A 24481-nucleotide genomic window follows, 5' to 3' on the forward strand; every position below is an offset into this window, starting at 1 on the left:
GAAAACTACAAGGTCCAGCAGCCTTTGCGGCTGTTGGCTTGTAGTTTTCAACAAACTACCATGGCGCTGTTAGCACGTGGTAGTTCATTGAGTCTTCCTGTCAGAATGTATTGGCTTTCTTGTACAAGGTATGAGGAAGCAGATACACTGACAGGTCTGCAGGAGACCTGCATGGCACCAACAATCTACTGATCGCTGGTGCAATGCTTTACAATAAATAAATAATAATAAATGCACGTTTTTTTACCTGCAGCAAAATGTGCATTTATTATTTTTTGTTAAAAGGTTAACTGTGAATTGCGCCTGTATATTTCTTTCCCTTTTGTGCCTATAGTCACTTGGATGTGCTTTGTATAGCTAATAGCAGCCTTTCATATGTTTTTCAATAAAAACGTCTTATGAACCTTTTGGTATTATATATTTTTTTGAGGTTTAACAGTCACCCAAATTTAAAGTCCCACTTGAGGAATCACACTCTTTGGAGTGTAACCTTTGTATTTACCTGATACCTGAGCCAGCACACAGGCTGATTATTGACAAAGGAAGGAATCATCTAGTCAAAAAAAAAGAAAAAGAAGAAAAAAAAAAAGCTGTGCACTGGAACTTTAAATTCAGACTAATGCTGAGCTATGAAATAAAGCATTATGGCTCTCTTTCAAACATTTCTCCTAGAGCATGCCTGCAGTGACTTATCAAGTACAGTTGGTAAGCTGTGGTCAGGTCAAAGGAAACCATACTGACTTCCGTAACTGTCAACTTAAACATTCTGGAAAACAAAGGGTGTGGCTTAAACATGCAAGGCCGTGTGACCATTATTAAGTGCACTTAAATACCTAAGGAGTTTTTCCACTGTCACTTCCAAAAACAAAATAACAGACACACCACCTAAAAAAGTAGTAAGAATTGTGATACAGCAACAAACTGCACAATTAAGTCACGTATTCAAAAAATTATTTTAGAGTTCACCAGTTCAACTGTAAAATGACAGGAATACTGCTGAACAATGCAATACTAACATTTTATATGTGTTTAAACTGCAATGGAACAAGCCCAAATGTATAAAACAGCCAAAGCGTACAAGGCGATTTTACAAACCATGTTTTATGAAAATGTTTCCCTTTGAAGATACCTATTTTGCAAGGTGATAATAACACCCCATACACACTAGTAAACACATTCAAGAGCATGCAGAAACATATCTTGGCCTTCTTAACCCCCTAGTCCATGGGTGCTCAACCTGTGGCTCTCCAGCTGTTTCATAACTACAATTCCCATGAGGCATTGCAAGCTACTGACTGTTACAAGCATGACTCCCAAAGGCAGAGGCATGATGGGACTTGAAGTTCTGCAACAGCTGGAGAGCCACAGGTTGAGCACCCATGCCCTAGTCTATGTCAAATGGATGATTTTTTTTTTAGAAGTGATTCCTTGGCAGCTACAAATCACCAACAAGGATGAGTTCAGGTGTGTTTAGATCCTATATAAACCAACAAAAGTTGAACGTACCCCTACTGATATGCTGCTTGGTATACCTAAGGACCCTGTTAGTAGTCACTCCTCCTATAGGAGGCTACCGCCGTAGCTAAAAGCGTACATGCAAAAAAGTGGATTGTATCACTCAGGGAAACTCAAAGAAGCAGAGAGACCCCCGGGGATATAAGGGTGTACTATAGGCAGTAACGGACAATAATCAGGGTATTTATAGACAATATATTGAATTTATTATATGAAAATCCTTAGGTACCGTATTTTCCGGCGTATAAGACGACCCCCTAATTTTCCAGGAAAAATTTTGGTTTTGGGATATACTCACTGTATAAGACTACCCCCTTTTTTTCAAGCCCCACTGTGCCATTACCTGCCCCCACTTTGCCATTACATGCCCCCACTGTGCCATTACATGCCCCCACAGTGCCATCACATTAAATGCCCCCACAGTGCCATCACATTAAATGCCCCCACAGTGCCATCACATTACTTTCCCCCACAGTGCCATCACATTGCATGCCCCCACAGTGCCATCACATTGCATGCCCCCACAGTGCCATCACATTGCATGCCCCCACAGTGCCATCACATTACATGCCCCCCCAGTGCCATCACATTACTTTCCCCCACAGTGCCATCACATTAAATGCCCCCACAGTGCCATCACATTAAATGCCCCCACAGTGCCATCACATTGCATGCCCCCACAGTGCCATCACATTGCATGCCCCCACAGTGCCATCACATTACATGCCCCCACTTTCCCCATCACATTACATGCCCCCACTTTCCCCCCCACTGTGCCATCACTCACGTTTTGCAGGCCGGTGAGAGTCTCCGTGCAGCTGCGATCGTCATAATTTCAAAGCCGCGCGCCGTCTTCTCAGCGTGTCCTGTGATTGGCAGCAGTGGCGTAGCTAGGGTTGTCAGCGCCCGGGGCAAGGCAAGAAATTTGCGCCCCCCCCCCTAACCTGCGGACTTTTTTGAGTCCCTTCCCTTCTTACAATAGTACTGACCAGCCCGATTCCTATACTGACCACTACACTAACCTCTACATGGACCTACATGATTTCTAGACTGACCATTACACTTACCTACCTGTCCACTACACTGACCTACCCGATTCCTACATTGGCCACTACACTAGTAAGTATGCAGTAAACACTGACCACTACACTATACACTGACCACTAACCCACACACTGACCACTACACTATACACTGACCACTAACCCACACACCACCACACTGCACACTGACCACTATACACTGACCACTAACCCACACACTGACCACTAACCCACACACTGACCACTAACCCACACATCACCACACTGCACACTGACCACTATACACTGACCACTAACCCACACACTGACCACTACACTATACACTGACCACTAACCCACACACCACCACACTGCACACTGACCACTATACACTGACCACTAACCCACACACTGACCACTAACCCACACACCACCACACTGCCCACTATACACTGACCACTAACCCACACACTGACCACTACACTATGCACTGACCACTAACCACTATACACTGACCACTAACCCACACAATGACCACTAACCCACACACTGACCACTACACTATACACTGACCACTAACCCACACACCACTACACTATACACTGACCACTAACCCACACACTGACCACTACACTATACACTGACCACTAACCCACACACTGACCACTACACTATACACTGACCACTAACCCACACACCACTACACTATACACTGACCACTAACCCACACACCACTACACTATACACTGACCACTAACCCACACACTGACCACTACACTATACACTGACCACTAACCCACACACCACTACACTATACACTATACACTGACCACTAACCCACACACTGACCACTACACTATACACTGACCACTAACCCACACACCACCACACTGCACACTGACCACTATACACTGACCACTAACCCACACACTGACCACTAACCCACACACTGACCACTAACCCACACACTGACCACTAACCCACACACTGACCACTAACCCACACACCACCACACTGCACACTGACCACTATACACTGACCACTAACCCACACACCACCACACTGCACACTGACCACTATACACTGACCACTAACCCACACACTGACCACTAACCCACACACTGACCACTACACTATACACTGACCACTAACCCACACACCACCACACTGCACACTATACACTGACCACTAACCCACACACTGACCACTAACCCACACACTGACCACTACACTATACACTGACCACTAACCCACACACCACCACACTGCACACTGACCACTAACCCACACACTGACCACTAACCCACACACCACCACACTGCCCACTATACACTGACCACTAACCCACACACTGACCACTACACTATACACTGACCACTAACCCACACACCACCACACTGCACACTGACCACTATACACTGACCACTAACCCACACAATGACCACTAACCCACACACTGACCACTACACTATACACTGACCACTAACCCACACACCACTACACTATACACTGACCACTAACCCACACACTGACCACTACACTATACACTGACCACTAACCCACACACTGACCACTACACTATACACTGACCACTAACCCACACACCACTACACTATACACTGACCACTAACCCACACACCACTACACTATACACTGACCACTAACCCACACACCACTACACTATACACTGACCACTAACCCACACACTGACCACTACACTATACACTGACCACTAACCCACACACCACTACACTATACACTGACCACTAACCCACACACTGACCACTACACTATACACTGACCACTAACCCACACACCACTACACTATACACTGACCACTAACCCACACACTGACCACTACACTATACACTGACCACTAACCCACACACCACTACACTATACACTGACCACTAACCCACACACTGACCACTACACTATACACTGACCACTAACCCACACACCACCACACTGCACACTGACCACTATACACTGACCACTAACCCACACACTGACCACTAACCCACACACCACCACACTGCACACTGACCACTATACATTGACCACTAACCCACACACCACCACACTGCACACTGACCACTAACCCACACACTGACCACTACACTATACACTGACCACTAACCCACACACCACTACACTATACACTGACCACTAACCCACACACCACTACACTATACACTGACCACTAACCCACACACTGACCACTACACTATACACTGACCACTAACCCACACACCACCACACTGCACACTGACCACTATACACTGACCACTAACCCACACACTGACCACTACACTATACACTGACCACTACACTATACACTGACCACTAACCCACACACCACTACACTATACACTATACACTGACCACTAACCCACACACTGACCACTACACTATACACTGACCACTAACCCACACACCACTACACTATACACTGACCACTAACCCACACACTGACCACTACACTATACACTGACCACTAACCCACACACCACCACACTGCACACTGACCACTATACACTGACCACTAACCCACACACTGACCACTAACCCACACACTGACCACTAACACACACACACACTGACCACTAACACACACACACACACTGACCACTAACCACTATACACTGACCACTAACCCACACACCACCACACTGCACACTGACCACTATACACTGACCACTAACCCACACACTGACCACTAACACACACACACACTGACCACTAACACACACACACACACTGACCACTAACCACTATACACTGACCACTAACACACACACTGACCACTAACACACACACTGACCACTAACACACACACACTGACCACTACACTATACACTGACCACTAACCCACACACTGACCACTAACTGACCACTACCCTGACCACCAGGGCTGGTGCAAGGATTGTTGGCACCCCACCCTGAACCACTTTACCCTGACCTTAGAAAAAAAAAGCCCTAAGGCAAACGCTGCGCTAATTTAAGAAGATAATAAAAAAAATGATGATAAAAGTGTATAAGAAAGCAGCTGGCACTTAAGTTCACTACAAAAAAAAAACTTAGGATAGATCTCAAAAAATGGAAAGAGTGCAGCGCTTATGTGGTTAAAACCATGTTTGAAATAAATGTTATACCTTGAAATGTAAACAAATGATATGTGAAAAATGTAATAAAAGGAAAACTAATGCAGAGTCCAAAAAGAACACAACATAGTCCGTGAAGAGTTAATTCCAAAAGCAAATCCGTGAAGGGTTAACTCCCAAAAAGACACATTGCTTGCCAAGAAAGTGAAGATAAAGTTTGGTGAATAATAAGTCCCAAAATAAACCAGGGTATTGCCAGAGAATTTTGGGACTTATTATTCACAGAACTCTATCTTCACTTTCTTGGCAAGCAATGTGTCTTTTTGGGAGTTAACCCTTCACGGATTTGCTTTTGGAATTAACTCTTCACGGACTATGTTGTGTTCTTTTTGGACTCTGCATTAGTTTTCCTTTTAATACATTTTTCACATATCATTTGTTTACATTTCAAGGTATAACATTTATTTCACACATGGTTTTAACCACATAAGCGCTGCACTCTTTCCATTTTTTGAACATATGTGACCTGACCCCCGACACCTACACTGACCCCCGACACCTACACTGACCCCCGACACCTACCCAACACCTACACTGACCCCTGACACCTACCCGACACATACACTGACACCCGACACATACACTGACCCCCGACAGCTACACTGACCCCCGACAGCTACACTGACCCCCGACAGCTACACTGACCCCCGACAGCTACACTTACCCCCGACACCTACACTGACCCCCGACACCTACACTGACCCCTGACACCTACCCAACACCTACACTGACCCCTGACACCTACCCAACACCTACACTGACCCCTGACACCTACCCGACACATACACTGACACCCGACACATACACTGACCCCCGACACATACACTGACCCCCGACAGCTACACTGACCCCCGACAGCTACACTGACCCCCGACAGCTACACTGACCCCCGACACCTACACTGACCCCCGACACCTACACTGACCCCCGACACCTACACTGACCCCCGACACCTACACTGACCCCTGACACCTACCCAACACCTACACTGACCCCTGACACCTACCCGACACATACACTGACACCCGACACATACACTGACCCCCGACACATACACTGACCCCCGACACATACACTGACCCCCGACAGCTACACTGACCCCCGACAGCTACCCGACACCTACACTGACCCCCGACACCTACCCAACACCTACACTGACCCCTGACACCTACCAGACACATACACTGACCCCCGACACCTACACTGACCCCCAACACCTACACTGAAACCCGAGACCTACACTGACCCCTGACACCTACCCGACACATACACTGACACCCGACACATACACTGACCCCCAACACATACACTGACCCCCAACACATACACTGACCCCCAACACATACACTGACCCCCAACACCTACACTGAAACCCGAGACCTACACTGACCCCTGACACCTACCCGACACATACACTGACACCCGACACATACACTGACCCCCAACACATACACTGACCCCCAACACATACACTGACCCCCGACAGCTACACTGACCCCCGACACCTACACTGACCCCCGACACCTACCCGACACATACACTGACACCCGACACATACACTGACCCCCAACACATACACTGACCCCCGACAGCTACACTGACCCCCGACAGCTACACTGACCCCCGACAGCTACCCGACACCTACACTGACCCCCGACACCTACCCAACACCTACACTGACCCCTGACACCTACCCGACACATACACTGACCCCCAACTCATACACTGACCCCCGACAGCTACACTGACCCCCGACACCTACCCGACACATACACTGACCCCCGACACCTACACTGACCCCGACACCTACCCGAAAGCTACACTGACCCCCGACACCTACACTGAAACCCGACACCTACACTGACCCCTGACACCTACCCGACACATACACTGACACCCGACACATACACTGACCCCCAACACATACACTGACCCCCGACAGCTACACTGACCCCCGACAGCTACACTGACCCCCGACAGCTACACTGACCCCCGACACCTACCCGACACATACACTGACCCCAGACACCTACACTGACCCCCGACACCTACACTGACCCCCAACACCTACCCGAAAGCTACACTGACCCCCGACACCTACCTGCCACCTACACTGACCCCCGACACCTACACTGACCCCCGACACCTACACTGACCCCCAACACATACACTGACCCCCGACACCTATCCGACACCTACACTGACCCCCCACACCTACACTGACCCCGACACCTACACTGACCCCCGACACCTACCCGACACATACACTGACCCCTGACACCTACCCGACACATACACTGACCCCTGACACCTACACTGACCCCCGACACCTACACTGACCCCCGACACCTACACTGACCCCCGACACCTACACTGACCCCCTACACTGACCCCCGACACCTACACTGACCCCCGACACCTACACTGACCCCCGACACCTACCTGACAGCTACACTGACCTCCGACACATACACTGACCACCAAAACATATACTGACCCCCCCAAAACATACACTGACCCCCGACACCTACAGTCTGCGTCCTACTTCCTGTACTACTCACACACCCCTCCCCACAGCTGTGTGCAAATCCATCCTCTGAGTCCTCCTTACCTCTGTCTCTGTCCTGACTCCCCGCCAGCGCCATTAACCCGCAGCGCGCTCCATGGTGTTAGACGCTGCACCTCCATCCATGCTCCGAGTGCCATCTCTACTGAGCCGAGTACTAGGCGCTCCACTGTGTTGGAGTCCCCGCCAGTCAGCGTCATCCACCCGAGGCCATCCATGCTCCAGCCGGTCCCATCTCCACCGAGCCCCGCTCCACACACAGAGCTGCACCACAGGGACAGGCGGAGGAGGAGACAGCGCCGGCGGGTTCCTTTCCAGTGCTTGTCTCCCGCTGCCATGTTCAATGTTTCCCGGCGCACTCTGATTGGGCATATGGGGGTCATGTGCGGATCGCGGACTGGCCAGCCCCACGCCGCACATGACCCCCATACACACAATCACAGGGCGCCGGACATTAAACATGGCGGCCAGAGATCGGGGGGACACTGGAAATAAAAATTAGGAGACAAGCCGCACGGAATTTCGCCCCCCTAAATTTTTTGCCCGGGGCCACAGCACCCCCTGCCCCCCCATACGCTACGCCACAGATTGGCAGAACACAAATTTTCCCAGTAGCGCCTCTGTTCTATGTTCCGCCAATCACGGATGCCTTCTCATCTCGTCCGAGGATGAGAAGGCATCCGTGATAGGCGGAAAACAGAACAGAGGCGCTGCTGGGAAGATTTCTGTTCCGCCTATCACAGGACAGCGAAGACGCGCTGAGAAGACGGCGCGCAGCTTTGAAATTATGACGATCGCAGCTGCACGGAGACCGTACCCGGCGTATAAGACGACCCCCGACTTTGGATGCATTTTTTTGCATCCAAAAAGTCGTCTTATACGCCGGAAAATACGGTAGATAAAATTACAGCATAATGCTACAAATAGCCAATCACAAAAACTAGCTTCTAAATGCTGGCAAGTGTTGCACCAATAAACAAAGTTTCGAGACTGGGTGAAACTCCTGCGCTGTCTTGGATAGGTGAATGGGGGAGAGGGGAATGTGGGACGTGAATGGGAACACTGCAGCAGACAAAGAAAGTCTATCCTAATTAGACAATAAAAGATAATTTGCAAAAGGTGATGATGTCTGTGCTGTGAATGATTACCACTGCTGCTACATGTGAGTCTTTTAAGATTGTTTTATGCTTTAATTAAATTGTTTTTATACGGAATCACGCAATGTGCCCCCTTTCTTCTCCTTCCTCCACCCCCTCTGCCTTCGCATGAGCCATCTGCTCCGTGGACATCTAGGGAAGAAAAGTTGTACAGGAGAATTTAGGGAGACGAGCTCGGCGCTCGTGGAGACAAGCACTCCATCTCTACACAGCGTGTAAGTTGTGTGAGTTTCCATCCATCCTATATAGAGCTCCCCCTTTGTTTTATTTATGTGATACCAGCATCACGCCACATTATCTTTATTATTATATATTTTCCATACATGACCAACTACTGAGACTTACCAGGAAGATCCCCACCAAATGAAAGGCCAGAGCACCCATTTTTGGGGTTGTTGAATGATAACCAGGAGGTAAGCTGCTTGGATCACTAACGGTGTGGGCGCACTTGTTTGGATTTGATTTTCCCGCACATCTTCATTCATTTGGATTTGATTTTCCCGCACATCTTCATTCAGCATTGGCTTTGGAACTTTATTTTTGATTATTTACTCAGTATGCTTTCTTGCAACAGCACTTTTTGGAATTGGGTTCTTTTTTTCATCTAACTTGGGACTGTCAGATATATGTACTGTAGTTTTTTCTCAGTCCTCTTCAGCGATATGCACAGTTTTGTCTAGTTTATGTTGATTTAATCACCACTTTGCAACTGCACCTCTACCATTTTTGTGATTTCATTACTGCTCCAGAGACCCACCTGACTTCAACCCCCCCTCCCCCTTTAACCTTAATTCTCCCCCCCCCCCCTCACCTTCCCCTCACCTTCCTCTCTCCCCTGCCCACAGTGGTAATCATTTACAGCGCAGACATCATCACCTTTTGCAAATAAACAAAGTTTATTGTAAAAGTGCAAACAAACAAAACATAAAGACATAGACTAACATAAAACAAAATAAACAAAAGCAGTCCGGACGCCTAGATATCCGCATTTGTTGGGATCCCAAATGGAAAAACACTGTGGGCTATATTCAGGTAGGGGCGCGCATAGTTACGGCGGTGCAGCGTATCTTATTTACGCTACCCCAACGCAACTTACAGGAGCAAGTGCAGTATTCACAAAGCACTTGCTCCGTAAGTTGCGGCAGCGGCGTAGCGTAAATGGGGCCGGCGTAAGCACGCGTAACTCAAATGTGGAAGGGGGGCGTGTTTTATGTTAATGTGTGATGACCCGACGTGATTGACGTTTTTTACGAACGGCGCATGCGCCGTCCGTGTACATATCCCAGTGTGCATTCCTCCCAAGTACGCTGCAACGACGTATTGGTTTCGACGTGAACGTAAATTACGTCCAGCCCTATTCGCAAACGACTTACGCAAACGACGTAAAAAATTCAAATTTCGAAGCGGGAACGACGTCCATACTTAACATTGGCTGCGCCACCTAATAGCAGGAGCAACGTTACGCCAAAAAAGCCTTACGCAAACGACGTAAAAAACTACCGCCGGGCGCACGTACGTTTGTGAATCGGCGTAACTAGGTAATTTGCATACTCTACGCCGAAAACGCCACCTAGCGGCCAGCGTGAGAATGCACCCTAAGATACGACGGCGTAAGAGAATTACGCCAGTCGGATCTTAGGCTAATGTCGGCGTATCTTGCTTTCTGAATACAGAAAGTAGATACGCCGGCGCAGCTTTGAATTGACGTGGCGTATCTATGGATACGCCGGCGTAATTCTTTGCTGAATCTGGCCCTGTGTATCTTAATTAAATAATAACAATGATATGTGTATAGGGAACAATCAACAAGTGCGTCCCTGCGGGGGATAGTTAGGGAATAACGGTTATGTAATGATGGAGCTTGGATACTGATGACCAATTACTGATAGGTGTGACGCTGTACAGGTGTGGCAGGAGCAACAAACTCGTGGCAGTCCTTATACGTAAATGCTGCAGATAGTCGCAGTAATTGGACAATTATGTACAGAGATGCTATTCAAAAATAGAGTTTCCCTCTGTATATGGATAATTCCAAATGTTCCAAAGCCTGGCATCTATTGAACAGTGAGTCACTGAATAACCAGTAGTTCTCCCATACAGGAGTGAGTGCAGTAACTGAGTTGATCTGCTGTGTGTTGCCTGCTATTGAGTGTCGCTACTAACGGCGGGTACCCTTCCGGTTAGTCCAATTGTCTGTGAGACTTGGGTGTCTATTGAAAATCCTCGTAGCGGTGCACAGCACAGTACACCAACACTCAAACAGCTGTCCGACAAAGGAAAATGTATTCCACCTTACCACCTCCGTGTGTCATAGGGTTATGCTGTGCAGACTCATCCAAGGTGGGATGTGCCCCATGCACCGAAGTATACTCTGTCTTGATACACTACTGCTGGGTGGTGGGTGGATTGATGCAGTCCTTTCTCCCGTATGTCGGGCACATATTGCCGTATGGTGTCACATTAAAGCCAAGCCTCTATGTATCTCCCAATAGGCCGGGAAATAGCTAGCGGGGGTCCTGGAGCTGCGTGACGTCAACGTGTTTCGCAAACGTGATCACGTAGCTTCGTCTGGACGGAGAGGAGGGGGCGTGCATCGCTCCCCTATATCCTATCTGTGCACGCCTACTCCTCATTGTAATAGATTTTACAAACAATCAGGGAGTTATAACGAATAGATTTCTCCCTTATGTGAGGGTTGTCACGTTGCCTTGACAGATGATTAATCCAATACTACATAAAAAGTCATTTCTGTACATACTTCTTGCGTATTGCTGGCCCAAGGATAAATGGCAGCAATGAGCATAGAATATTGCCTTTCATTACACATCCCGTATTCATGTAAAAGGGATAATGACTTCACATTTAAAAACCAATTCAAAAGGCACATTTCAAATGTCACATATGATGCTCCCTAGGTTTCTACATTGCATTTTAGTGGGGAACACTATATGGAGCAGCGCTATGTACATACTCCTCGATGCTCCTCCCAGTTATAGGAGGTGCATAAAGGTTTGTTACAAATATGTTATTATCTCATTTGAAGTGACATTTACCTAGTAGACACCAGCGCTGTGGACCAATGTGGAACAGACTTTTAATTATTCAAAAAAAAATTGCATATTCAGCTCCACATTCATCCCTGCGGGGCAAGGGATTTTAAAGTAAAAATCCACCACTTTTCTTTTTGTAATAGGATTTTGTCAAAGTCCCCTCTTCTGGCTGGTAGTTTGAGAGCATAGATGCCTTTTACCTTGAGACCATCCGGTTTGCCCTGATGGTATTTTGCGAAGTGTTTTGCAACCGGACTTTCTTGGCCCTTCTCAGGGTCTCTTTCCTTTTCTTTTTTTATGTCCCTAAGGTGCTCCCCTATTCTTACCCTTAGTTGTCTTTTTGTCTTCCCGACATATATTTTCTGACAGGGGCAGGTTAGCATGTAGATTACCTTGTCCGTAGAGCAATTGATCAGATCTCTGATCTCATATTCTTTCTGTCCCATTGCATCTTTGAATACCTTGGTTCTGTCAACAAATGGACATATTTGACATTTAGAGCAGGGAAACATCCCCACACTCCGAGGATACTCAGATAGCCAGGACATGTTTTGCTGTCTGGTGAATTCCGACTGGATAAGTATATCACCTAAGTTTTTGGCTCTTCGAGCTACCATCTTGGGACCTTCTCCCATGATGTTTGCCAGAGTTTTGTTACTGGTGAGGATACCCCAGTGTTTTTCTAATGTTTTACTCACGGTCCCCCATTGGGAGCCGTATGTAGTGATTAATCTCACTGGGCCGTATTCTTTCTTTTTTACCGGTTTCATTTGAGTCCATGAGGAGCAAGCTATTTTTGCTCCGTTTCGCACCCTTGCGTTTTGCATATTTAATTTGTTTATGGGAGTAACCCCTTTCATAGAATCTCCCATATAGTTCCTTGCCCTCCATATTCAATGTGGAGGGTTCTGAGCAGTTTTGCTTGATCCTCATGTACTGGCCTGTGGGGATCCCGTTTTTCTGCCATGGAGGATGATGACTGTTCTGCCTGCAGTAAAGTGTTAGCCGCCGTTTCCTTTCGATATGTGCACGTTGTGATTTTCCCATTTTTTAGGCTTATCTTTAGGTCCAAGAAAGATTTGTGCCTTGTCATATGTATACGTTAAAACGTATGTTGCGGTCATTGACATTGAGTTGGTCAATGAAGCCATGGAGGGTAATGGTGTCACCCTTCCAGATGACCAAAACATCATCTATGTACCTCAGCCATGTGTGAACCTGGCTGAGGTACTGTGGAAGACAAAAAAACATCCTCCTCTTCCCAAAGGCCTAATTTAGCCTGTTTAGATCCTAGTCTGAACCCATGTGAGGGAGCCTGTTATCAAGCGGTCATTGTATTGGACCAATCCCCTCCCCGCAGCAGCACATATACAAGGGGAATGTATAATTGTGGCTGTGGGGCATGCTGCGGCCACTTATAATTGGACCAGTAGAGTAGAAAAGCTTCCTGGTGTGCTCGCTCACATGGGTTCAGCCTCCAATCCAAACATGCCCAAGCTAATCCCTAATCACCAATGCCAGTGATTAACATTAATTTGTAGCTAGCGACTTAATCGCTACAGTCGCTGGTGACTTGCCAAGAGGCAATATGTTGCTGCTACATGTTAAACCAGTGCTACATAGTAGGGTTGCACAAGTATCTAGTACTAGTATCGGTACCAATACTGGGAATTTGCACGAGTACTTGTACTCATGCAAATGCTCCGATGCTTGACCCGATACCTGGGCAGTCATGGGTGATCGGTGGGGCGGTGGGGGGAGTTACAAGCACCAATCTCCCTGTATAGATTTCAAAAAAGCAGCTGACAGTCGCTTCTCAACCCCCCCCCCCCCTCCGGCTTTCAACTGCTTCTTTGAAATTTATACAGGGAGTTTGGTGCTTGCAACTCCCCTCACCACCACACCGATCATCCCTGACTGTCCCCTGTGTCCTCCTCCATGATCCTCTGGTCCCCCTCTCTGTGCTCCTCCTGTCCCCCTTCATATCCTCCATGCTCTTCCGGTCCCCCTCCTTGCTCCTCTGTCCCCCCTTTGGCCCCCTTCTGTGCTCCTCCATGCTCTTCTGGCCCCCCTTAATGTCCTCCTCCAGTCCCCCCCTGTCCCAGATCGGCCAGGATTGAGAGCGGTGTAAGGAGCCAGTAAATCTGTCATTTACCGACACCATCCTTTTCTGAATGCAGTAATCACTGACTATCCATATATAACTGAGCAGAGTAAACTGTGTCCACGTCTCAGTTTATGAATGGACAGGAGCATCTGTCTCCTATCCATTTATCTTCAGTGCAGCTGGGGCTGCAGAGAAAGGGAATGGGGAATCTGTGTCCTCAGTCCCTTTCTCTGTCTCAAAGAGGAGATGTTAGAGGTCTGTTTAGACCCCTGATATCTCACGAAAACCCCCCCAACACGACTGATAAAAAAATAAAAAGAACGATAATAAACAAAAAAATTATAATTTAATAAACATTTAAAAAAGGTAAAAATTGTAAAAAACGAAAAAAAAAAAAAACACCGACACTGTCCACGCCCCCAAAAAAGAAAGAAAACATTTTTTTTGGCAAATTGTCAAAAAAAAAATACTGACACAGTCCACTGTCACATGACATTAACAAAACGTATTGGTAATCGGTATCGGCATAAATTCGGTATTCAATGTATCTCCTCCATGCTGCTGAGAGCAGAGGTACAGGTACTTTGGGCACACAATATTCTATATGTTAACATAGAAAAGAACAGGTCTAGGAAAATACGGTTATAGGGGAGTTGTACTGTACCTTTCTTGCCAGCAGAAATGAGAAAATCTACAATAACCCGTATTAAGCTTCTTTCAGGCAAGTAGCTGAAATCTGGAGGAACTATAAGAGAATTAAAGAAAATGCAAATATGAAAAATGCTATGCTACAATTAGCAAAATGAAATCTTTTTCAAGAGAAAATACATGCAGATATAAAATATGCTACACTAAGTTGAAACTTCAACCAAAATGTATTTTTGTTTTTTTGCACTATAGAAGCTATACAACAGTTTTAAGTCCAGGGGTAATTCAAAACTTTAGTGACTAGACCAAAGTTAAAAAATGTTAGCACTATTTTTGGCATATGTAGGACATTCAATGAGTAATTTGTTTTTAAAGCCTAATATTAGGCAAATTAAAAATATATATATATCGGCACTAGAGACAGTTCTTACATTTAACCACTTAAGATCCAGACCAAAATGCAGGTAAAGGACCCGTCCAGTTTTTGCGATTCGGCACTGCGTCGCTTAAACTGACAATTGCGCGGTCGTGCGACGTGGCTCCCAAACAAAATTGGCGTCCTTTTTTTCCCACAAACAGAGCTTTCTTTTGGTGGTATTTGATCACCTCTGCGGGTTTTATTTTTTTGCGCTATAAACAAAAATAGAGCGACAATTTTGAAAAAAATGCAATATTTCTTCCTTTTTGCTATAACAAATATCCCCCAAAAATATATAAAAAAACGTTTGCATTGTTTACTGTGAAAAGGACAATTGCAGTTTGGGAGTTAACCACTAGGGGGCGCTGAAGGGGTTAAGTGTGACCTCATATGTGTTTCTAACTGTAGGGGGGCGGGCTGGACGTGTGACATCATTGATCGTGCTTCCCTATATCAGGGAACACACGATCAATGACAACGCCACAATGGAGAACGGGGAAGCTGTGTTTACACACAGCTCTCCTCGTTCTTCAGCTCCGGGGACCGTTTGCGGGACTCCAGCGGCGATCGGGTCCGCGGCCGTGGTCACAGGGCTTCAGACCCGCTGGGCACTTAAAGAGGACGTACAGGTACATGCTTGTGCCTAGCTGTGCCATTCTGCCGACGTATTTGTGCAGGAGGCGGTCCTTAAGTGGTTAATGAGACAGGTCCTTTGTGCTGGCCCTGCCTGTCCTGAAAGTTTTTAGATTGTAAGCTCTACAACCCGCCTGATTCCACTTATATTGAATTGCATTGCAACTATACTGCCTCCCTCCATTTTGCAAAGTGCTGCGCAAACTGTTGGCACTATATAAATCCTGTATAATATTAATCTCTTTCAATCAAAGAAGCTGTAATATAGCTTCCATGAATGAAAAGTGATCTAAAAAATGGAGGACAATCAGAGGAATGTAAAATATGCCTCCATCTTTCACAGAGAACTTTTAATTAATTGAAGCTATAGTACAGCTATGGATTTGGGGGGGGCTGAAAGGGTGGGTCAACACTCTTGACGGGGGCCTGTGACAGTTCCGGAATTCATATTGATCCCTGCAGCACCACAAGATTACAGGTGTGGAGGTATGGGGGGACTTCAAGTTTCAACTAACAGTTAAGATATTTGCCAACATACCATGGAACAACGAAAATAGCGTCCAAGCGGATGATTTATTGCATGATCACAACACAAAGAGTGTGCAACATTTCTAAGCCACGCAGGGCCCCTTCGTCAGGCATGTTTAACCACTTCCATACAGGGCTTTTATACACACATCCATACCAGGCCTATTCTGGCACTTCTCTCCTACATGTACAAATCATAATTTTTTTGCTAGAAAATTACCCAGTACCCCCAAACATTATATATGTTTTTTTAGCAGACACCCTAAGGAATAAAACGACGGTCATTGCAATGTTTTATCTTGTACGGTATTTGCGCAATAATTTTTCAAACGCCTTTTTTGGGGAAAAAAATTGTTTCATGACAAATAACAAAACAGTAAAGTTAGCCCAATTTTTTTGTAAAATATGAAAGATTAGGTTACACCGAGTAAATAGATACCTAACATGTCACGCTTTAAAATTGCGCACACTCATGGAATGGCGCCAAACTTCGGTACTTAAAAATCTCCATAGGCAAGGCTTTGAAATTTTTTACAGGTTACCAGTTTAGATTTACAGAGGAGATCTACTGCTAGAATTGTTGCTGCTACTCTAACGCACGCGGCAATACCGCACATATGTGGTTTAAATGGCGTTTACATATGTCGGCGGGACTTGCGTGTGCGTTCGCTTCTGCGCGCGAGCTACCGGGGACAGGGGCGTTTTAATTTTTTTTTATTATTATTATTTATTTATTTTACATATTTATTTATTTTTTTACACTTTTTTTTTTTATTTTTGTATTACTTTTATTCCTATTACAAGGAATGTAAACATCCCTTGTAATAGGAATGTGTGTGACAGGTCCTCTTTATGGGGTCAATAAGACCACACATCTCTCCTCCAGGCTGGAAACCATGAGATCGGTGAAAAAAATTCACTGATCTCATGAATAATGTGGCTTACAGCCGCAATCGCGGCTTTGTTTACTTACGGGACCCGGGCGTGACGTCATCACATCGCGCCCCGGTCCTCCGACGGTCATAGAGATGACTGGTGACCATCAGGTCACCAGTCATCTCTATACTTCCTGCCAGCGCCGGACGATTCTTTCTCCGGGCCCCCGATGGCACGGGATAGCCAGGAGAAGCACCGCTAGATCGTTCTTACAGGCGGCGGGAGGGGACATCCCCCCCCTCCCGCCGCCTGTAAGAACGATCTAGCGGCAGAACCGCCGCTATGATCGTTCTTACGTTGTGCAGAATCGCCGGCACAAGAGATAGATATCTGGATGATGCCTCTCGCTGCAGGCATCATTCAGATATCCCCCTTCAAAGTCCAGGACGTCATATGACGTCCACTCAGGATGGTAGAGACACTTTGTGGACGTCATATGACGGTGGCTGGTAGGGAAGTGGTTAACTAAGGCCCCTTTCACACGTGCGGACAGTATGTCCGTATTTCATCCATCCGTTTTCGGATGAAATACGGACATACAATTATCCCTATGGGATAGCAAGTGTCAGCGGATAAGAAAGGTACGGATCCTCACGGGAAAGGGCCTAAAGCAGCAGCCATAAGGATAAGGGACATTTTGCATTAAAGTGGAACTACACTGCACCTGAGCACCACAAACTAAAAATGCTATTTAATTCATTTTTTTGTAATTCAAAGCAAACTCACTTATCCATCCATGTCTCCATGCTTTATTTTGCTGAGAAATTACTTAAAAAAAACACCCCCTAGGATAACTGGCTATGGTCATCTTAAGTAAGGGCAGATGATTCATGTAGCATTTACTTAATGGAATCCATCTGCCCTTAGCTTAGGCATAAGGGTGTGCTTAGCTGGGGGAAAAAAACCTCCTCCCCTCCTGAAGACTCCTGGGATGTATGACATCATTTGTCTGGGCCTGGAAACCAGGAAGTAACTGAAGAAATGTAAAAAAAATAGTTAATGTTGATTGAGAGAGTGTAGTCCTACTTTAACTGCAAGTTCCATCCCGTGTGTGGATAAAAAATACATAAAAATACCTTTGAAAATTAGCAAAAATGCAATTATAGTTTACTATGTCATATCAAAAAATATACGAAATTATAAAAAGTATGTGCTAAATTAAATTATACTAGACATTAAAAATGGACTGATTATTGTTTAGGATGATCATGTCAGCCTTAAGTAGCAATCTGCTCACCAGACGTTCTGCTCTGAGATGAAGAAAGGCTGGATAAGTGAAGGTGGCCCAGTATCCAGGCAGCATTGGTCTGCAGGCCAGTCACTCCAGAAAAAGTAATGATCTGTGGGAACAAAGTGACTTTATGTTCACATAGTGGTATATTCATTTTAACAGTCGCCTCTAACAGCTGTCATAAAACTGACCTGGGCCCCAATCATTTTTTTTAGGAGTTCCATATTTTTTTGTAACCTCACTATTAATCCTGACCACCTACTCCCAAGCACATGAGGATTGTTGGCGCTGTCCAGCTGCTAACAGCACATAGTGATTCTAAGCCCTGCCTAACTTCTCTGACGATAACCACAAGGAAAGCCACCTTGTGGGTCAATGTAGAAAGAAGAATATCTCTAAAGCAGTCAAAAGGAGACAATTGGAGCAGTGAAAGAATCAAATTCAAATCTGATGGGTGATGACAGGGATTAACATAAGTGACCCCCCAGAATCCAGGTCTTAATCAGAGTGTGGGACACTAGTGGTCTGTGAAATAGGATAGCCAAGACAGAGACCTGGCTACTGGTACCTGGCAACTCTCAATCTAAGCTTCTCTCAAAATCTAAGCTTCTCTCAAAATCTAAGCTTCAACAGCCATTTTATTAAAGGGGTTGTAAAGGTTTGTTTTTTATTTTCTAAATAGGTTCCTTTAAGCTAGTGCTTTGTTGGTTCACACTGTGCGTCTCCCCGCAGGGATGTAGTCCCAAGGGAGGGGGCGAGCATGCTGACTAACCCCCAGCCAGAACGGCTCGGTTGATGGGTGCAAGCTTACTGAGGAGGAACAGGAAGTGAGAAATTCAGACATAGAAAAAAATAATTTAGGGGTAGATTCAGGTAGAATGGCTTATTTTTGTGCGGGCGTAGCGTATCTCAGATACGCTACGCCGCCGTAACTTAGTGAGGCAGGTTCTGTATTCACCAAGAACCTGCACCCTAAGTTACGACGGCGTAGCGTAAATCTGCCGGCGTAAGCGCGCCTAATTCAAGTTGTGAAGAGGTGGGCGTGTTTTACGTAAATAAAACATGACCCCACGTAAATGACGTTTTTGACTAACGGCGCATGCGCCGTCCGTGAATGTAACCCAGTGCGCATGCTCCAAATTAACCCGCAAAAAGCCAATGCTTTCGGCGTGAACGTAAATTACGCAAAGCCCTATTCGCGAACGACTTACGCAAACGACGTAAAATTTTCTAAATTCGACGCGGGAACGACGTCCATACTTAACATAGGATACGCCTCATATAGCAGGGGTAACTTTACGCCTGAAAAAGCCTAACGTAAACAACGTAAAAAAATGCGCCGGGCGGACATACGTTTCTGAATCGGCGTATCTACCTAATTTGCATATTCCTCGCGTAAATATATATGGAAGCGCCACCTAGCGGCCGGCGTAAAATTGCAACTAAGATACGACGGCGTAAGAGACTTACGCCGGTCGGATCTTAGTCAAATCAATGCGTAACCGATTCTAAGAATCAGGCGCATGGATACGACGCCGCAAACTCAGAGATACGACAGCGTATCTGGAGATACGCCGTCATATCTCATACCTGAATCTACCCTTAAAAGGGAAATCGAAGGAAAAGGTAAGTGAACCAACAATGCACTAGCTTAAAGAAACCTATTTAGAAATTAAAAAACAAACCTTTACAACCCCTTTAAAGCCAGAGTTGAGAATTGAGAACTGAGGTTGAGGTTGTGAATCAGGGTTGAAGATCAGCCCTTATGACAGCAGATCCGGGTGGTCTGGCAGGGCCTGTGTCTACAAGTAGTCTTTCTAGATTGTTGTACCGTATTTTCAGGAGCCAGGTAAGGGCTCTGGGGACCATCCAACCTAATCCTGCAAAGCAGGCGAGGAAGAAACTTCAAGAGATTCAACAGAGAAACAACTGCATCCACTGTCTCTGCCAGCAGAGCCCAGACCTAGAGGATAATCTGTTCTGTTTGTTGTTGAACCAAGATACCAGAAGATCCACAACCAGCGTCTCCCAGTGATAACCCAGGACCTAGAAAACATCCTAGTTCAGAGAAGACACTTCTGGTTCAAGATGCAGAGATAAGCCACCTGCTGATTTTCCATATAGGATACACTGCAGACAACTGCAGAGGAAGCTTAAGACCGGCCAGTGGCGGTTCGTCCCCTCTGGCTCTCACTGCTGGTACAATTCCCACCTGGCAGCGGGTGCTATATGCTAATCTACATCTAGCAACTAATAGCTAATAGTGATATAATTAACATGAGCTAATTAACTAGGCACTTAAACCCAGGGCAGCTGATAAGCCAGGATAACCAGCCCAGTTGTACTGGGCCCGGTATTTAAACCAGCCTAGGTGACCAGACCATTGGGTGCCTACAACCCTGAATACAAAGTACTGTACAATACACATTATTACAAGTATAAACACACAGATGAGGAGACAGACATAAACAATAGGGGATCCAATTAACAATGGAATGAAGACACTTAGGAGGCACACTATAGGAGAGACCTACTTACAATAAACAAACACATTATGGCAGGCGACCCAGTGGTTTGAGCGGATTACCAGTACGTTAACATCTACAGTCATTGCTGGTTTGAGGCATAGAGGCCCCAAATATGTATATGGAATCTCCAGTTCCCAGAGTCTGTGTGTTTTGGGGAGATATGGACTTGAATCCAAACAAGACCACTCCAAGGGTCTCCCAGGCACACACCTCCCAAAGAGTAGTGGATCCCTTAAAAGCCAGGGCCCATAGTTAGTAGGCATGAGGCAACCCTGCAGTCCCCTCCAAAATATTTTTCAAAACGATATTGCGCTATGTGTGTATAAAATAAAAAAAAAATGTTGTGACAGACAACACCACTCACAAAAATATACACCTCATACCAAAAAAAACGAAATCAACGTGTAGCGCTGTCAAACATAACCTTATTTGAATAAAGTGCATAAAGTCTATTTTATGAAAATAAAAATCAAGTCCAACGGGACTTCACAGAAGAAGTTCCATTGGAAACATACATCAGGCTAGGCACGGAGCAGCGGTGACGTCTGAGCACCCCATGGAGGGTGCTGGACAAACAAGTGTTTCCATTTGAGCCTATTTTATCATTTTTGCTGTAAGTAGAATCTTTAATAAACTCCTGTGTGCTTTTAAAGAATGTTGGGCAATGAGTTTATCTTCCTCTTCCATATGCACACTGTGTGACTGGACTCTGTAGTTTCCTTGATTGTTGATAGCTGTGGGGGATACACCTGTGGACTCCAGCCAAGCAGGCTGGACAGCTGATGTGGTTATATCTGTAGTGAGGGGTGAAAGCTCACTGATGCGCATATAGACCTTGGGAGGTCTTAATATCTGGTAAGCAGAAATATTTGCCCTATCTATCCTGTGGGGAGCACTGGGTGTCTTCAATAATTGAATATTGGATCAACACACTGTTCAGTTCACTCTATGGAAGTTTAGTTGGGACATTTGGACTATTATTTGTCCCCTCCAAAAGCCCCTGTCCTGGCTGGGTCTGTCACATACATACACATTATATATATATATATATATATATATATATATATATATACATACATACATACATACATAGCATACGTGTATGATAAGATCAATCAGTGAGGACATAACATACAAAAACTTAGCACCATTGTAAAGCTTCTTACCTGAGTAATTGATTTGACGACTTCATTAAGTTTGCTTTGGAACAAGGATGACTGAATAGCTTCAGATTTCAGCTGTAGTAGAGAGTCAGTAAACAATAACTAATGAATCCAGGGTACATCGAATACATCTATATTGAACAATCACACTATACACAGTCACTGGATATATAACTGCAGTGTCTGTACTAACCTCTGCTGGTTAACCTTCCAAAAATTCTAAACAGACAGTTCATATAAGCTAAGGCACACCACCTGCTGCATGCAACAGTGCTCTGCGTTCTGTCCCACCTAAATAAATTTTTGTGTTGCGTTGAATAGTATTGAATTACTTTTGTTCTTAACCACTTGAAGACCAGGCCTTTTTCTGACACTTTTTGTTTACATGTACAAATCAGTAGCTTAGAAGATTACTCAAAACCTCCAAACATTATATATATTTGTTTAAAACAGAGGTCCTTGAGAATAAAATGGTAGATGTTGGAATTTTTTATGTCACACAGGGCCAGATTCTCATACATTCGCGCTGCTCCTGGGCAGCGGAATATATGAGATCTACGTTACACCGCCGCAGGTCTACAGGTTTACATCCTGATTCTCAGAACACTTACCTGTAAACTTGCGGCGGTGTAGCGTTAGATTGCTCGTCGCAAGCCCGCCCAATTCAAATGGGGCGGGCACCATTTAAATTAGGCGCGCTCCCGCGCCGAGCGTACTGCGCATGCTCCGTCGGGTAAATTACCCGACGTGCATTGCGCTAAATGACGTCGCCCCGACGTCATTTGCCTAGATGTATACGTAAATGGCGTCCAGCGCCATTCACGGACATCTTACGCAAACGACGTAATTTTTATTGAATTCGACGCGGGAACGACGGCCATCGTTAACATTGGTTGCGCCTGCTAATTAGCAGGGGCAACCTTACGCGTCGGGTACGCTACGCAAACGACGTTAATTCGCTGCGTCGACCTCGCGTATGTTCGGGAATCGCCGTACTTACCTCATTTGCATAGACGACGGGGAAAAGCGACGATGCGACACCTAGCGGCGGGAAAAAAAAATACATTTAAGATCTGACAGCGTAACAGCCTTACGCATGTCAGATCTAATGGGTACCTATGCGCAACTGATTCTGAGAATCAGTCGCATAGATACCCGGGGCCAGATGAGGTGTTACGACGGCGCTAATGGTGTTGCGCCGTCGTAACGCCTTTGAGAATCTGGCCCACAGTATTTGCACAGCAGTTTTTCAAACACAATTTTTTTGGAAAAAATACACTTTAATAAATTTTAATGCACAAAATCACAACACAATACCCAATTATTTTTTAAAGTATGAAAGGTGATGTTATGGAGAGTAAACAGATGTCAAACATGTCAAGCTTTAAAATTTGCGAACGCCCATGAAAGGTTACCACTATAGATTTGAACAGGAGGTCTAGAATTATTGATCTCAATCTGACGTTTGCGGTGATACCTCACGTGTGGTGCAATCACTCCGACTTCAGAAAAGGTTCCTGTACTACTTCAATCCGACTTCAAGGCAACTTGTACCCATTTTTTTCAGTGGAAGTTGCACCAGAAGTCGGATCACTGTCCTAACTGAAGCAACAATACAGGAAGATAACATACTAGGGCTGTGCAAATTAACTTTTAATTAAACGATTAATCTTTAATTTTTTTGATCGATCAAAATCTTTTTGGTCGATTACAATTCTTTTGATTGGTACGCACCTCTCCGCCGGCTTCTGGGCCTTTAGGGAGTTCCGTTGGAGATCCAGTAACGTCACGGACACCGGCTGGGCTTGCCGTGTC

At 45.7% G+C, this 24481-nt stretch overlaps 1 protein-coding gene across 1 annotated transcript in view; it reads right to left on the reverse strand.

Annotated features, from left to right (window-relative positions):
• The window catches only part of FOCAD (focadhesin), a 268287-nt gene that overhangs the window by 24437 nt on the left and 219369 nt on the right, over positions 1–24481 (reverse strand). Inside the window, exons 33-35 of the mRNA XM_040359573.1 lie at positions 22670–22741; positions 18982–19084; positions 15246–15326 (exon numbers count right to left, since the gene is read on the reverse strand). Of these exons, the coding sequence (XP_040215507.1) occupies positions 15246–15326; positions 18982–19084; positions 22670–22741 (256 nt within the window). The remainder of the gene's footprint in view (positions 1–15245; positions 15327–18981; positions 19085–22669; positions 22742–24481) is intronic.

This window comes from Rana temporaria, chromosome 1, assembly GCF_905171775.1.
Source record: "Rana temporaria chromosome 1, aRanTem1.1, whole genome shotgun sequence".
In the NCBI taxonomy this organism is placed as follows: Eukaryota; Metazoa; Chordata; class Amphibia; order Anura; family Ranidae; genus Rana; species Rana temporaria.